The sequence below is a fragment of the Somniosus microcephalus genome, unplaced genomic scaffold (genome assembly GCF_052327205.1).
Source record: "Somniosus microcephalus isolate GS21.2 unplaced genomic scaffold, FLI_Smic_1.0 unresolved_chr2, whole genome shotgun sequence".
Taxonomy (NCBI): domain Eukaryota; kingdom Metazoa; phylum Chordata; class Chondrichthyes; order Squaliformes; family Somniosidae; genus Somniosus; species Somniosus microcephalus.
Window position 1 is genome coordinate 40234913 of NW_028225180.1, and position 17285 is coordinate 40252197.

At 46.8% G+C, this 17285-nt stretch overlaps 1 protein-coding gene across 3 annotated transcripts in view; it reads left to right on the forward strand.

Moving 5' to 3' along the window:
- Positions 1–17285, forward strand: part of LOC147092547 (NACHT, LRR and PYD domains-containing protein 3-like) — an 85548-nt gene that overhangs the window by 39329 nt on the left and 28934 nt on the right. The window contains exon 4 of one of the 3 annotated variants that reach the window (XM_085975942.1): positions 3031–4760. In XM_085975942.1, the coding sequence (XP_085832068.1) occupies positions 3367–4760 (1394 nt within the window). In that variant the 5' untranslated portion in view covers positions 3031–3366. Of the gene's footprint in view, positions 1–2509; positions 4761–17285 lie in introns of those variants that run through there. The other 2 variants (XM_085975943.1, XM_085975944.1) reach the window with 2 other exon arrangements.

A 17285-nucleotide genomic window follows, 5' to 3' on the forward strand; every position in this document is an offset into this window, starting at 1 on the left:
ACTCTTAAGGCGCTAACGCGGAGGAGCTACCCAATATCGCTGCGGCGGGGCACAGCGCAGGTGCTTTCAATAATCACTTTCCCTGAGACACACTGGCGCTGGCCAGCTCTTAAAGGGGCAGGTCAATTGGCATCACCAGACACACTCACTGCCTTGTTGGCCTTCAAAGCGGTGGGAGCCTACCTGTGGTGCACCAGCCTAGCAAGAACTGGAAAGCGTGAGGCAGAGGGCGGAACGCCTCACTGATGGGGCATTGGATGCTTTGGTTGGCGCAGTGGAATCAAGGCCAAGGAAGATGGTCGGAATGTGATTTATGTTTTGGACAGTCACCCGGGTGTGAGGGTCAGTTATGTGTCAATGTATTAGTTTTGCTTTCTGTTGCCATAGCTTTCTCATGTTTGAAGGAACCACATTTTGTGTAATGAAACACTTTCTTCATTTACAATGGCCATGCCTGCTATTTACATGCATCTTGCCCTTCACAGGCTTGGGGGTATCAGACCGGCTGCAGATCTGGCTGAAGCAGCTGGTACAGCTCAGTCACCACCTCCTTTCTAAATCGCAGCCTTCTGACACATTGCTCCTCCGGCATGTTCATGCAGGAAAACAGCTGTCGGAAAACCCTGCCAGCGTAAGGTCTGCTGTGGCGACGTCTGTTGGCCCTCCTCCGTCTGGCCATGCCCGACCCTCTCTCCCAGCATCTCAGTGCCCTTTCCAGATGATTCAGCAGCAGGACGTTCCCCTCCAATGCAGGCCCCATAATTAGTGCCCACAGGAAGGTTCCCCGTTGTCAAGGCTCACCAACAGCAAGGCGATGGTCAGAAGGCTGCAGTTCCTCTGCCAGCGTGGGCCCAGTGGTCAAATGGCTCTCAGTGTGCAGGTCAGCAACTCTTTGTAGCTCTCGAGGAAGTTGTGCACCAGAAATGTGTGCCGTTTTTAAACCACACCAGTCCCCTTTAAATAACGCTCCTCCAGCCCGAAAGCGACTTGGTAAGGCCCAGGAAAACTGTCACTAATAGCGCCAGGTGCTACGGAGGGGGGCGCCACTGAATTTCCCGTCTGGGGCACCGAAAAGGCGTTGCACACTCAGATGACATCATAATTAGCCTGCGCCCATGAGCAGGCGCTAAGCGTTAGCGCCGGCGCTAAATGCATACTCAATATGGGGCGAGGCGCTAAACGCCTTGCGCCCCACCGGAATTTGGCTATCGCCCCAGTTATTGCCCTCTTTAGGCGCTAATCCCTGGTGCAACCAACCGAATTTCTAGGCCTATGACTATGATTCATTCAATCGTAGAATGAGAATCGAATCTCCTGCACTTACTCCTCTACCTGCTCCCGCACTGTTACCTCTGGTATCCCCAAGGATATATCCTTGACCCCCTCCTAATTATGATCTACAGTCTACCCCTTGGCGACATTATCTGAAAGCACAATGTCAGATTGCACTGAAGGGACTCAGTTCTCCCGCACCACCATCTCTCTCAGGCCTTGCACTGTCTCTGATGCGTCATGCAGCTTGTCCGACATCCAGTATTAGCTGAGCAAACACTTCCTCCTATTAAATATTGGACAGACCAAAGCCATTATCTTTGGTCGTGGCCACAAACTCCATTCCCTGGCCACAGACTCCATCCCTCTCCCTGGCAACTGTGTGAGGCTGAACCAGAATGTTTGTAACCAATGCATCCTATTAGATCCTGAGCTGGCCTTTCGCTCCCATACACTCTCCATCAACAAGACCACCTACTTCCAACTCCGTAACATTCTCTGTCTGCGCCCCTGCCTCAGCCCATCTAATGCTGAAATTCTCATCTATTCCTTTGTTATCTCCAGTCTCAATTATTCCAACATGCTAAGGCTTGCCAATGTTCCGTCTTCTGTAAATTTGAGCTTATCCCGAACTCTACTGCACCTATCGGAACTTGCACCAAGACCCGGTCACTCATCACCCATGGGCTCGCTGACCTACTTTGGCTCCCTGTCTGGCAAAGTCTTGATTTTGAAATTATCATCCTTATCTCCCATCCCTCCTTGGCCTCAGCCATCCCTAACTCTGCAGGCCCACAACCCTCCGAGATCTCTGCACTCCTCAATTTTGAACTTTGTTCATCCTGATTTTCACCTCTCCACTATTGGCGGCTGTGTTCTCAGCAGCCTCGACCCTGAACTCTGGAATTCCCCCTCCAACCCTATCCGCCTCTACTTATCGCCTGTTCACTCTTAAAATTAAAATTCCACCTCTTAGACCACGCTTTTGGTCCCCCGTTCTAATATCACTTTATTTGGTTCGGTGTTTCATTTTATCTGATTACGCCCCTGCTGAGTCTCTCGGGACGTTATTACTGAGTTAAAGGGGCTATGTCAATTCAAGTTGTTGTTGTTGTTATCCCCTTTTTACCTTCACAATAACATAAACATTTTCCTGTGACATGTTAACCGGAAATGTATAGAATTTCCCAAGAGCTCACAGAAGAACTGATCAAATAATTGGGGAACATCAGTACATTGTGAGCCTGTCCCTCTCTCAGTGCTGCCCAATCAGTAGATTGTGAGTCTGTCCCTCTCTCAGTGCTGCCCAATCAGTACATTGTGAGCCTGTCCCTCTCTCAGTGCTGCCCAATTCCTGATTTGCTATTGGAACAAAAGCTCGGATCTGCTGGGTGTGGTGTTTAATCATTGTTCCATTATAACCACTACAGCCATATAACCAGAATCACCTGGGGATTTGTAATGAGATGTCTGCAGCACATTGTGCGACTGATAGTATTCACCATCAGAGGGAACACTTCACCTTCACCCAGCTCGCCATGTTAACTAAATATTAGTGTCCCATGTAGATTTGAAACATCTCTCAGAAATTTCCTGTTAACCAAGATTCACATGAACTGTTTTGGTTTTCTAAATGTATATGATTAAGATTTTAAAATAGTTCGTGTTACACTGCTCTGCTTTTCAGTAAAATGTATCCGTGCTTTCTTTGACAATATAACTAACACTGAGACCACTTTCTGTCTGTTCTAATTGAAGATCTTCAACAGAAACACTAGGAAACACTCCGGATACAAACTGAAACACTGAGAGTGAACACTATATATCCTAATAAAGGAGAAGGTTCAGGTTTTCCAGTTGGTTGATCGATACGCTGAGCTAACTGTCATTTTTACTGTTCGAGATCGGACACTTGTAGAACATGAGCTGCTGGCAAGAGGCCGAGACCATGAAGAGTGGAGAGAGAAACATCTCCGGAGAAAGCTGGAAAAAATCCGAACTGATCAATTGTTCCAAAGCAGTTTTTCCCGGACAAAATCTAATTCTGGGAGTTCAGCAGCAGTGAGTGGAGTCCCAGGGATTGGAAAAACAACTATGGTACAAAAGACTGTTCATGAATGGGCCATTGGGAAAATATTCCCACACTTTCAATTTGTTTTCAGCTTCAAATTCCGCGATTTGAACGCTATTAACTGTAGAATAAACCTGAGGAATCTGATTCAGGATCTGTATCCTTACTTTGGGAATATTCTGGGAGACCTCTGGAAGAACCCAGAGAGATTGCTGTTTATATTCGCTGGTTTAAATGAATTCAAAGACAGGATCGATTTTGCTGACAATCGGAGAGATACAGAACCTCAGCACATGTGCACAGATCCCGAAGGCTGGTGTGAAGTGTCTGACATTGTGTACAGTTTAATACAGCACAAGCTGCTCCCAGGATGTTCAGTGCTGGTGACCAGCTGCCCCACTGCATTACATTTATTGGAAAAGGCTGAAATCAGTGACTGGGCTGAAATCCTGGGATTTGTTGGTGACGAACGGAAGGAATATTTCAACAAGTTTTTTGAAGATCAGAAGGTGGCAGCAGCTGTTTTCGAACATGTGGAAGAGAACGAGATCCTGCACACCATGTGCTACAACCCTTCCTACTGTTGGATCCTCGGGCTCTCAGTGGGCCCCTTCTTTACACAAAGAGACAGAGAACAGCAGCGAGTTCCCAAGACCACCACCCAACTATATTCCTACTATATTTACAACATTCTGAAAAACCATGGCCGAGAGATTGATAGCCCCCGTGATGTATTACTGAAGCTTGGTGAGATGGCCTTCACAGGCGTCTCCGAGAAGAAGATTGTGTTTAGTAATGGAGATTTGATCAAGTACAATCTGCAACCTTCCCAGTTCCTGTCTGGGTTCATGATGGAACTTTTGGAGAGAGATGATTCTGCTCAGAGCATGGTGTACACATTCCCGCACCTCAGCATCGAAGAGTTTGTAGCCGCACTCGCACAATTCCTGACTCCAGATCCCGGTGACATCCTGAAACTCCTCAGAGAAGCCCACAGCAATGAAGATGGGCGATTTGAGATATTTCTCCGTTATGTTGCTGGTCTCTCCTCCCCACAGTCAGCTCGGCCCCTGGAGGAGTTTCTGGATCCATTTCTTCATCAAACCACCTGCCGAGTGATTGATTGGGTGAAGGAGAAGGTTGAAGGACAGACTAGAAACACAGAGAGTGAAACTGGTAAAAGGAACCTCCTGAACACATTCCACTACCTGTTTGAGTCTCAGAATAAAGCAGTGGCTCGGGCCACAGTGGGATCTGTGAAATCACTCACATTTAGTGAACTGGCATTGACCCCGATTGACTGTGCAGTCCTGTCTCATGTCTTTGGACTCTGTGCTACTGTAAAACACCTCGATCTACGGGACTGCTCCATTCAGTGTGAAGGACTCCAGCGGCTGCACAAATGCCAGATGTTGAGGTAACTATTTGTCTCTAACATTTGGATGAATTGTAGAACAGTCACGGATTGTGTTGTTCCGTAATGAAGGGAAATAAACAGTTCAGTTAAACCAGAGAGAAGCAGATTCAACACAAATATGACCAATAATAAGAGGATCAGTTAGTAATTCCCTAAGTACTGGAGAATCTAAAATGGATCCTGGTGAACAAGTAGGGATTTTACAGCCTTTATCATCAGCTGCACAAGGGGGGTGGAGTAAGAGTGGAAGGACAATAGTGGTAGGAGACTCAATAGTGAGGGGTGCATACAGGCGTTTCTGCGGCCGCAGACGTGACTCTAGGATGGTATGTTGCCTCCCTGGTGCCAGGGTCAAGGATGTCACTTAATGGCTGCAGGGCATTCTGAAGGGGGAGGGTGAACAGTCAGAGTTCGTGGTTCGCATTAGTACCAACGACATAGGTAGAATGGGGGATGAGGTCCTGCAACAAGAATTTAGGGAGTTAGGTAGCAGATTAAAAAGCGGGACCTCAAAGGTAGTAATCTCTGGATTACTCCCGGTGCCACGTGCTAGTGAGTATAGGTATAGGAGGATAGAGCAGATGAATGCGTAGCTAAAGAGTTGATGCAGGAGGGAGGGCTTTAGTTTCCCGGATCACTGGGTCTGTTTCTTGGGAAGGTGGGACTTGTACAAGTCAAATGGCTTGCACCTGAACTGAAATGGGACCAACATCCTTGCGGGGCGGTTTGCTAGTGCAGTTGAGGGGGGTTTAAACTAACTTGGCAGGGGGATGGGATACGGAGTGGAGCTATAGTAGGGGGTGATGCAAAGCCAAATATAGAAGAAAAACAAGTCTGCCTGGAAGGCAGAGCAAATATGTAACAGCACAAGGGAGTAAGGCAAGGCCAGATGGCATTTATTTTAATGCAAGGAGTCTTACGAGTAAGGCAGACTAATTGAAGGTGTTGAACACATGGGAATAAGATATTGTTGCTATCACAGAGACATGGTTGAGGGAGGGGCAGAACTGGCAGCTCAATATTCCGGGGTATAGAATCTTCAGGCGAGACAGAGGAGGGAGCAAAAGAGGAGCGGGTGTCGCAATATTAATCAAGGAGTCAATTACTGCAATAAGGAGGGATGATATCTTAACAGGTTCCTCTAATGAGGCTGTTGTAGGAAAAATGATTCCTCGGAAACTAGACTTTCAGTAAGAGAGACAACTTTATTAAATGACCGAGCTCTGGGAGAAGAGTCTGCAACCACGCGGTCTGCGAGAGCACCTTCTCCCTGATTGTAGTACGTGCCGAGCTTATATACAATTCCAAGAAGTTGGTTTTAGATCATTTACATTCATCCAATCAATTTGTTTATTAGCGCATATCGTTATTTTCCTCCAGTCAGGAGTTTACACACTTGTGTTGCCAATTCTGCCTCTTCAGGTCTTCTTTCCGTCTTGTTCCCCGGCGGAATGTGATTAGTTCGATAATAGGATACAAGTGATTAGTTCGATGATAGGATACCAGTGAACCTTGTTAGTCCTCAGTGATTCAATTAGTCCCAGTCAGGACACGAGATGAACTTTGTTCCAGCCATGCATAAGCGTGGCATGTCTCACTGTGCAGTGATTCAATTAGTCCCAGTCAGCGAATTTGTTGTTTGTGTCTTTTCCAGCAAAATCTTGTCCAGCAATCTTGTCCAGCAAAATTTTATTCTAACAATCCCTCCTCTTGGTCCTGGAGCACGATTCATTTGCTCCCAGATGACCATCCTCGGTCCCCCTTTCGTCGGTGCTTACAGTCATTGGCTTATGTCCGGGGTTTCGGTTGTTCCTTTGACAGTGTCGTATTGGTGTTCTTCATCCCTTGGTAGCAGGTTGGTGTGTTCCTCCTCAATAGAGGCGATCAGCATTACGGTTTTCATAGCAGTTTGGCAACACAACTTTATAAGGCTCAGCGCACAACACATCAACATACAAATTACAACTATTATTATTATCCCTTGCATCATCCACGCTCCCCACCCGGTTTTCCCTAGCAACCAATCAAGCCACCCTGTGCTTGTGGGTTGATGGAGCTTCTTTATTTCTTCTTGGATATGATTTGCTAGGCTCGTGATATTCTCGGAGCTATCTGGGACATATGTACAGCAGTCTGTCCCGATCAGGGCACAGGTGCCTCCTTGCGCCGCCAACAGATAATCTAGGGCTATCCTATTCTGTAAGGTGGTGGTCCGGATCGCCACCATTTCGGCACTCATTTCTCTCAGGGACTCAGCCGTATCGTTGGCTATTTGTTCGAGCACTGCTGCCATGTTTATGGATTCCCTTGCTATTTTTCCTGTTCCGTACCAGGGGAATGCTTTAGCCCAGAATCTTTCGGTTTCCGTAATAGCTCTCTTAACACGCTTGGCTGGTGGCCATAACGACTGGTACCCGTAGTGGTGGGTTAGGGAGGATAAATAATGGATGTATGGTACTACGTATCCTATATAGCATGACCCAGTCCAGGTTCGTGGAAGCCATGGATACGCCTTATATCCACAAATGAAATAGGTATTATTATAGCCCTCAAATTTGTTCCAAAGTTTGTACATGATCCCAGGTATTCCCCTCCAGGGTAGATTGCTAGTCAGGTTTAGCACTTCGGATAAATTAAACGTTCCCACGTAGGGCCATTCTAGGGCACCTGGTGGTTTAGTACTGGTTTTGGTTAAAGTGCAATTAAACTTGCACTTACTCCATCCAACCACTAACCCTGTCTCGTCATAGTTTACCAAGCAGACTTCCCCCTCTGCATTGTTCAGTTTTCCCCCTGTGCTGACTAATAGCGCTTCTGGATACCTTCGATTATCGTACTGGGGATGAAACCATCCTTTAAAGTTCGTGGGGTTATACCCTGCCTGTTTCCACTCATGTTCCAGCTGATCTGGATTCAAGCTATTTTGGGTTTGTATGGTATCCTCCTTATTCCAGGTGGTATTAGAGTATAATAACCATCCTACCATCTCCTCTACCTTAAAGGGGATAGGCCTCAATGGGATTCCTCCCCCCGTATGGGTGGGCACATGGGCGCACACCCAGCTTTGGCCCATTTTTTTTGCATAGGCATATGACATATACAGAAAGGTATTTACATGCAATCCTCTCTCTTTACATAAATGGGGTAACCGCACTTCCTGTGACAATATGAAATAATGCCATTACCCATAATACTCTAAACATGATTAATATATCACTACAGTCCAGTCTTTACAGGAATTTTATGACAAAGGGTATGCAGATCACCTGTCAAACAGATTCAGAAAGTAGCCAGTCAGTTGTCTTTATATACTTTCAATTGTGTCCAATGCTTCCATACTCCTTTACCCCTTATGTCTAGACAGGCACAGGTATCCCCACTGATTATGATTTCATATGGCCCACTCCATTTTGGGGCGAACCCTGGTTTGCTGGGCAGAGTTTTCACCGTGACTTTACTACCCGCTGAGGGAACAAAAGCCGTCATTGTGAGCTCTTGTGCCTGATCCTTGTCCTCCTGATTATCGCGGACATTCTTTCGCATCTCCTTTAATTGAGTGCTAAGTTCCGTATCGTATTAGTCTATCTTTTAAAGGGCCTACATCGGCCCCACCTGTTATGATGCCTTCTGGCAATTGCATCGCCCTTCCTGTCATCAATTCATAAGGGGTCAAGCCTGTCGTTCGGTTTTCAGTGGCTCGCAGCTTCATTAGGATAATTGGGCAATACTTCAGTCCAGGTTTTCCCTGACGTCTGCATTGCCTTTGCCAATGCATTTTTAAGGGTTCGGTTCATTTGTTCCACCATGCCCGAACTTTGAGGGTGGTATGGGATGTGGAATTTTTGTTTAATTCCCATTAATTGGCATACCGTAAAGTGGGTACCTTGATCAGAGTCCATTTGAATTGCTATTCCCCACCTGGGGATTACTTCTTCAGCTAAGACTCTGGCAACCGTCAAAGCGGTGCAATTTCACGTGGGGAAAGCCTCTACCCAGTGGGTGAATTGGTCTATGACCACGAGGCAGTATGTTTTGCCGTGTGACGGTGGAAGGGGACCTGTGAAGTTTATTTGTATATGCTCCCAGGGCCCTCGTGGCCTTGGTTGATGTCCCATTTTGACCTTTATGGGTCACCCGGGGTTATACTGCGCACAGGTGATACATCGATGGCAGTATCTCGCGATATCTCTTCCCATCCCCTTCCACCACCATTCCTTGCTGAGGCTTCCCATCATCGCTTCTCTCCCTGAGTGTACAAGCCCATGGTGGAGTTCTAATAGCGTATTTTGAATGCACTTGGGGGCCATTACCCTGTTATCCTTTCGCCAGACATTATCGCTTCCCCGCTTTGCGCCTTGTTCTTCCCACGTACCTTTTTCGACGTCGGGGGTGTCGTCATGGAGTTCGTCAATACTTATCTCATCCTCGGAGCTGCTCACAGTGGCTATTGGTACTTCTTCGATCCTTTCTTGCTCTAGCGCCCTTTGTGCTGCTTGGTCCGCAGCCTGGTTCCCCTGGTGATTTAACCAGTCCGGGCTAGTCCAGTCCGGTTCCCTCTGATGTGCCTTAATCTTAATTACTGCTACCTGTTGGGGTTTGTCGCTAGCTTCTAGGAGGGTTTCTATCCTCAGCTGGTGTTTTATGGATTGCCTCCCGTAGTAATGAATCCCCTCCTACCCCATGCAGTCATATAATCGTGGACCACCCCAACGGCATACCTACTATCTGTGTAAATGTTCACGATTTTATTCTCTGACAACTCTAGTGCCCTGGTGAGAGCCACTAGCTCTGCTACTTGGGCCGATAGGCCTCCATCAATCTGTCCTGACTCTACGGTTTTAAATTCGCCATTAACCACCGCCCGCCCCGTTCGGGGCAGCCCATCCATATACTTGTGTGAACCATCTACGTACGTACAACGTCTCTTCTGCTGTCACTAAACGGGTGTCTTTTATCCTATCTTCTTCCAGGTTCATATCTACGTCCCCACAGTTGTGGGGCTCCCCAGTTCCCGGTATTCCTTCTGCCGGGTTCTCCCCTGTGTCTCTAACAATGGTTACTGCTTTACTCGGAGGGAGGAGGACGGCCTCCCACTTGGCACGTCTCATGTTTGAGACGGATCTTAATTTCCCGGTATTCAGCATCTCTACCAGAGTGTGTTTAGTGTGCAATATAATGTTTCCTGTCATTACTATCGGCTCACTAACCTTTACTGCCCAAGCCGCACAATCCAATGCAGCTATGCACCGGGAGAGCCCTGTGACTACTGGTCCCTCCGCTGTGGAATAGTAGGCGACCGGCCGTCTTTTATCCCCATGATCCAGTGTAACTACTGCTGTGTAAAACCCTTCTTCATTGTTGCAATGTATGTGGAAGTCCTTACTCATATCTTGCAGTCCTAGCCCTGGGGCTGATACTAGCTCAGACTTTAGTTGAGTATAAGCTTCCTCTTGTTCCGGTCCCCAATCTATCAGTTCCAACGCGGGTTTACCCCCTTTCACTAATCTTTGTATAGGTCCTGCTAATTTAGCGAACGCCAGGATAAAATTTCTACTGTAATTAAAGAGCCCCAGTACCTTCCTGACTCTGCGTACTGTTATGGGTCTCGGCATGCCCTGGACAGCGTGTTTCCTGTCCTGTGGCATTTCTTTAAGTCCTTGGGAGATTAGATGTCCCAGGTATAGGACCTGAGTTTTTCCTATCTGTGCTTTTTTACGGCTTACCTTGAGGCCAGCCGTCTCTAGGGCCCTTAGTACTAAATATAGGGTTCCCAGATGGTCTGCCTTTGTTTCCGAGGCTATTAGTACGTCGTCGACGTACTGCAAAATAGTGCTTCCTTTAGGTACTTCTATCTGTTTTAGGATATCACTCATGACGCGGTGAAAAATAGCTGGGCTATTATGGAATCCCTGTGGCAATCGGGTCCACGTATATTGTTTATCCCCTACTGTGAATGCAAATTTCTCTTGTGATTCCGGATCTAATGGGAGTGCCCAGAATCCGTTAGCTATGTCTAAAACGGTGAATATCTTCTGTTCAGGGGATAGCCCATTCAAAATTGTTGAGGGGCTGGCAACGATGGGGTGTAATTTAAGAGTGACCCTGTTGAGGGCCGTATAGTCTATAGTCAACCTATAGCTCCCATCAGGTTTCTCTACTGGCCATGTGGGGGAATTAGTAGTACTTGTGGTTTCCCTCAGGATACCCCTTTCTACTAGCCCCTTCACTATGTCCACGACTGCCTTCCTGGCCTCCGCCTTTATTGGGTACTGGCGGTGGGATTAGCCAATGCCCCGCCCCGACTCACAGGAGCCATCTCGACTATTTCAACGTCCCCCTCCCCTGCAGGGGCTGTTGGTTCTGCACTGTAATATGGGGGAAGGGAGGTGGTGACTGGACAGGTCCCCATTCACCCCCCCTCATATACCTTACACTCTAATTCCTTTATAACCTTTGCTTGACATTTCGCCTTTGTCTCTAGTTCCATAACCATCTGTACTTTGTCTTGTGCAACTTTCTTTATTACGTTTAGTTGTTCAATGAGTCATGCTAGTTGGTGTACTAATAACATTCCTTCCTTCTTGGTTTTATCCTTTGTCTGTTTAGTCAACCAGCTTCTCTGGAGTTCTAAAGTCTGTGACACATCCCACCCGTCTTTCTGCATCTTCTTAATTAACGACTGTCGGTTTGTCATATAAGAATATATGAGGGAGCCCGAAGGTCCCCTCTTAACTTCCTCACCTGACATCACCACTGCTTCACTGATCGTTCCTTCGTTTCTGGAGATCTGTTCCTTAGAGAGCCCCCCTATTCTTTCCTTCCGAGAATACCCGAGCTTCTTGTCGCACTCTATGCCAGCGTTCTCAGAGGTCCGGGTTTGTCTTTCTCTCAAAACTGCCTGGACGTTTAACGCTTGCTTGTTGGACGGGGTTTCTAACCCTCTCCAGTGTCTGTTTACCTGATCAGGGTCCTACAACACCGACACTAATAATCTCCTAGTTCACTTAGCAACATGATATAATGCAGAAAAATGTTAACCGTACACGACTAGTATCACGACTTTAGAACACCTTGGAGCCTCGAGTCTCGGCACCTACTTCATGGTCCTGGCCTTTGCGTGGGGCATTTGCCCTCTTAACAACCGGCCTGAGGCTAGGTGTCTGAGACAAGTGTCCTCCTGATCCGAGGTTTTTCTTAGTTACTTAGTTACTATTACACAAATACAAATACACACATACAAATCAAGTAGTGTCGCTTACCCACTCAGTCTGTGTCCCAGATTCGTTTTGGTGCCGCTTCGCTGTTCAGTCGCCTTGTCGAGTGTTTCTGATTTATGGGCAGTCAAAAACCTGATTACTCACCCTGGTCACTGATTCGAACGACTGTTCAGCTCCGTGGCACCCTGCTCGCAGTGCCAATTTGTTGTAGGAAAAATGATTCCTCGGAAACTAGACTTTGAGTAAGAGAGACAACTTTATTAAATGACAGAGCTCTGGGAGAAGAGTCTGCAACCATGTGGTCTGCGAGAGCACCTTCTCCCCGATTGTAGTACATGCCGATCTTATATACAATTCCAAGAAGTTGGTTTTAGATCATTTACATTCATCCAATCAATTTGTTTATTAGCGCATATCGTTATTTTCCTCCAGTCAGGAGTTTACACACTTGTGTTGCCAATTCTGCCTCTTCAGGTCTTCGTTCCATCTTGTTCCCCGGCGGAATGTGATTAGTTCGATAATAGGATACAAGTGATTAGTTCGATGATAGGATACCAGTGAACCTTGTTAGTCCTCAGTGATTCAATTAGTCCCAGTCAGGATAGGAGATGAACTTTGTTCCAGCCATGCGTAAGCGTGGCATGTCTCACTGTGCAGTGATTCAATTAGTCCCAGTCAGCGAATTTGTTGTTTGTGTCTTTTCCAGCGAAATCTTGTCCAGCAATCTTGTCCAGCAAAATTTTATTCTAACAAGGCCTATTTGGTAGAACTTAAAAACAGAAAGGGAGCAAGCTCTTTGCTGGGAGTGTACTATAGGCTCCCAAACTGTCAGGGGGAGATAGAAGAACAGATATGTAGGCAAATCTCAGAGGTGTAGAAAAATAGGGTAATAATAGTAGGGGATTTTAATTCCCCAATATTAGCTGGGATAGTCGGAGTGTGAAAGGTTTAGACGGGCAAGAGGATTACCAGGGAAAGAGTAGGGCCCATTAGGGACAAAGTAGCATCTGTGTGTAGAGCCAGAAGATATAGGTGAGGTTTTAAATGAATATGTTAAATCTATGTTCACTATGGAGAAGGACAACGTAGGTATAGAAATCAGGCCGGGGGATTGTGATATACTTGAACAAATTAGCATCGAGAGGGAGGAGGTATTAGTGGTTTTAGCGGGCTTAAAATTGGAAAAATCCCCACGCCCAGACGAGATGTATCCCAGACTGCTGTGTGAGGCAAGGGAGGCGATTGATGGGGCTCTGACACAAATTTTCAGATCCTCTCTGGCCACAGGGGAGGTGCCTGAAGATTGGAGGACAGCTAATGTAGGGTAGTAGGGATAAACCAGGGAATTACAGGCCAGTGAGCCTAACATCAGTGGTAGGGAAATTATTGGAAAAAATTCTGAGGGACAGAATTAGTCTCCGCTTGGAGAGGCAAGGATTAATCAAGGTTAGTCGGCATGGCTTTGTCAGGGGGAGATCATGTCTAACCAATTTGATTGAATTTTTCGAGTAGGTGACTAGGTATGTGGATGAGGGTAGTGCAGTTGATGTAGTCTACATGGACTTCAGTAAGGCTTTTGACAAAGTCCCACATGGGAAGCTGCTCAAGAAGGTAAGAGCCCATGGGATCCAGGGCAATTTGGCACATTGGATCCAAAATTGGCTTAGTGGCAGGAGGCAGAGAGTGATAGTCGAAGGTTGCTTTTGTGACTGGAAGCTTGTGTCCACTGGTGTACCGCTGGGATTGGTGCTGGGTCCCTTGCTGTTTGTAGTGTACATTAATGATTTAGATATGAATGTAGGAGGTATGATCAGTAAGTTCGCAGATAACACGAAAATTGGCAGTGGTAAATAGCGAGGAGGGAAGCCTCAGGCTACAGGACGATATAGACGGGTTGGTCAGATGGGCAGAACAGTGACAAATGGAAATTAACCCTGAAAAGTGTGAGGTGATGCATTTTGGGACGACTAACAAGGCAAGGTAATACACATTGAATCGGAGGACCCTAGGAAGGACAGAGGATCAGTGGGACCTTGGCGCGCATGTACATAGATCCATAAAGGCAGAAGGACAGGTAGATAAGGTGGTTAAGAAGGCATATGGGATACTTGCCTTCATTAGTCGAGGCCTAGAATAGAAGAGCAGGGAGGTTATGATGGAGCTGTACATAATGCTAGTTAGGCCGCAGCTGGAATACTGTGTGCAGTTCTGGTCGCCACTGTAGTGTCCGAGGATCAATAATACTCAGACTGCAGGAGAACAATAAAACAGGTATTTACTGAACAGAGAGTAATTCAAGACTGAAGTACAGAAGCCTGCTATGGCTTTATATACAGGGGTGGTCACTGCCGGTACTGCAGTATAGAATCAGTTCCTCTCATAAAGGTACATACACAACAGCCACACTATAGGAAGGATGTGCTTTCATTAGAGAGGGTGCAGAGGAGATTCACCAGGATGTTACCTGGGCTGGAGCGTTTCAGCTATGAAGAGAGACTGGATAGGCTGGGGTTGTTTTCCTTAGAACAGAGAAGGCTGTGGGGGGACCTCGACTTGTTGGTCCCTCCCTTGACCTTTATGGGAACATGTTGGCGCTGTACTCTCTCTTTCCTTTCTGAAATACTCCCACTGCTCTGATGTGGATTTTCCTACAAGTAGCTGATTCCAGTCCACTTTCGCCAGATCTTGCCTTATCATATTAAATTCGACCATCCCCCAATTGAAAACCTTTTTTCCGGTCCATTTTTGTCCATTTCCAAGACTACCTTAAATCTCACCGAATTATGATCACTGTCACCAAAATGCTCTCCTATTGACATTTCTACCATTTGCCCGGCCACATTCCCTAGAATTAAGTCCAGTACCGCCCCCTCTCTTGTAGGACTTTCTACATGCTGGCTGAAAAAGCTCTCCTGGATGCACTTTAAGAATTCCACACCCTCTAAGCATTTCACACTCTGACTATCCCCTACCATTATTATCCTATTATTTCTACGCTTCTCTGAGATTTGCCTACATATCTGTTCCTCTATCTCCCCCTGACAGTTTGGGCGCCTATAGTACACTCCCAGCAAAGTGCTTGCCTCCTTTTTGTTTTTAAGTTCTGCACATATGGCCTCATAGAGGAACCTGCTAAGGTATCATCCCTCCTTACAGCAGTAATTGATTCCTTGATTAATATTGCGACACCCCCACCTCTTTTACACCCTCCTCTGTCTCGCCTGAAGATTCTATACCCAGGAATATTGAGCTGCCAGTCCTGCCCCTCCCTCAACCATGCCTCTGTGATAGTAACAATATCACACTCCCATGTGTTCATCAACACCTTCAATTCACCTGTTATCCGTCCGACTTGTACAGGTCCCACCTTCCCCAGAAGAAGACCCAGTGATCCAGGAAATTAAAGCCCTCCCTCCTGCAAAAACTCTGAAGCCACGCATTCATCTGCTCTCTCTTCCTATACCTACTAGCACGTGGCACCGGGTATAATCCAGAGATTACAACCTTTGAGGTACTGCTTTATAATCTGCTACCTAGCTCCCTAAATTCTTGTTGCAGGACCTCATCCCTCTTTCTACCTATGTCGTTGGTACCAATGTGAACCACGACCTCTGACTCTTCGCCCTCCCCCTTCAGAATGCCCTGCCGCCGTTCAGTGACATCCTTGACCCTGGCAGCATACCATCCTGGAGTCACATCTGTGGCCACAGAAACGTCTCTGTTCCCCTTATGATAGAATCCCCTATCACTACAGGTCTCTCACTCTTTTTCCTCCCCTCCTGTGCAGCTGAGCCACCTGTAGTGCCACGAACTTGGCTCTTGCTCCATTCCCCTGAGAAACCATCTCCCTCATCAGTATCCAAAACGGAAAATCTGTTGGGGAGGGAGATGGACCCAGGGGTCTACCTTCCTAGTTCTTTTACTCTGTCTGGTGGTCACCCATTCCCTGTCTGCCTGTGCACTCTTTATCTGTGGTGTGACCACCTCGTTAAACATGCTATCCACGAAGATCTAAGCTTCGCAGATGCTCCCGTGACTCAAGCTGCAGCTCCAGCTCCAAAACGCAGATTTCGAGTAGCTGCAGCTGGAGACTCTTCCTGCACATGTGTTCGCCCTGGACACTGAAAGTGTCCCTGACTTCCCACATAGCACAGGAGGAGCATTCCACGCAGCCAAGCTGTCCTGCCATGTCCTACCCTTAATTTACTCCCTTTACTTCCTTTAAATTAAAGAATATTAAATAAACTAGGGACCTTACATCCATTTAAAAACTACTTACGTTAAACTAGAGGCATTACTTTTACTTTAACGACTGGACTGCAGAAATACTCACCAGGCCCTACTTACCAACCAGCTCCTTCCCTGGTTGTGCCGACACTTTAGCAGTTTCGCAGTTGTTGTTGTTTGAATCTCCCGCTCTCGGACTGTTTCCTTGGTGCAAAGTAAGAACCAATTCCCAACTCGCAGCACTCTGTTTAAACCGCACTCAGGGCTCCACCTAGGGGCCGCTCTCACTGCTGCCGGTGAGTCTGGGCCACTCTCTCACTCCCCCGTTCTTTAAATCCTCGGTCTCTGCGCTCAGTCTCCCCCCAGGGCCGCTCTCGCTGCTGCTGGTGTGTCTGGGCCACACTCTCTCTCTCTCCCCCGCTTTTTAAATCCTCAGTCACCACCCAGGGCCGCTCTCGCTGCTGCTGACGATGTACAAGTTTATGAAGGGCATAGATAGGATAGATAGAAAGGAACTTTTCCCCTTCCAGAGGGGTCAATAACTTGAGTTTAAGGGAAGAGGCAGGGGGTTTAGAGGAGATTTGAGGAAAATCTTTTTCACCCAGAGGGTGGTTGGAATCTGGAACTCGCTGCCTGAAAGGGTGCTAGAGGCAGGAACCCTCACAACATTCAAGAAGCATTTAGATGAGCACTTGAAACACCATAGCATACAAGGCTACGGACCAAGTGCTGGAAAATGGGATTAGAATAGACAGAGATTGAAAGCCGGCATGGACACAATGGGCCGAAGGGCCTCTTTCTGTGCTGTATAACTCTCTGGGTGAAAAAGTTTTTCCTCAAATCCCCTCTAAACCTCCTGACCCTTGCCTTGAAACTACAAGCCACTGAGAGTCTGATAATTTAATTACAATAAATCATATTTAATATGGCTGGACAGTGGAATGTAAACATCAAATGTAATCCAGCAGTAAAGATAAAATTAATTTAAAATATTTTCCACACCCACCATTTCAACTGGAAACAGGAGAAAAACCCGAGATTAAATCACTAACTTTTTGATATTTACTCCAATACCGTGCAG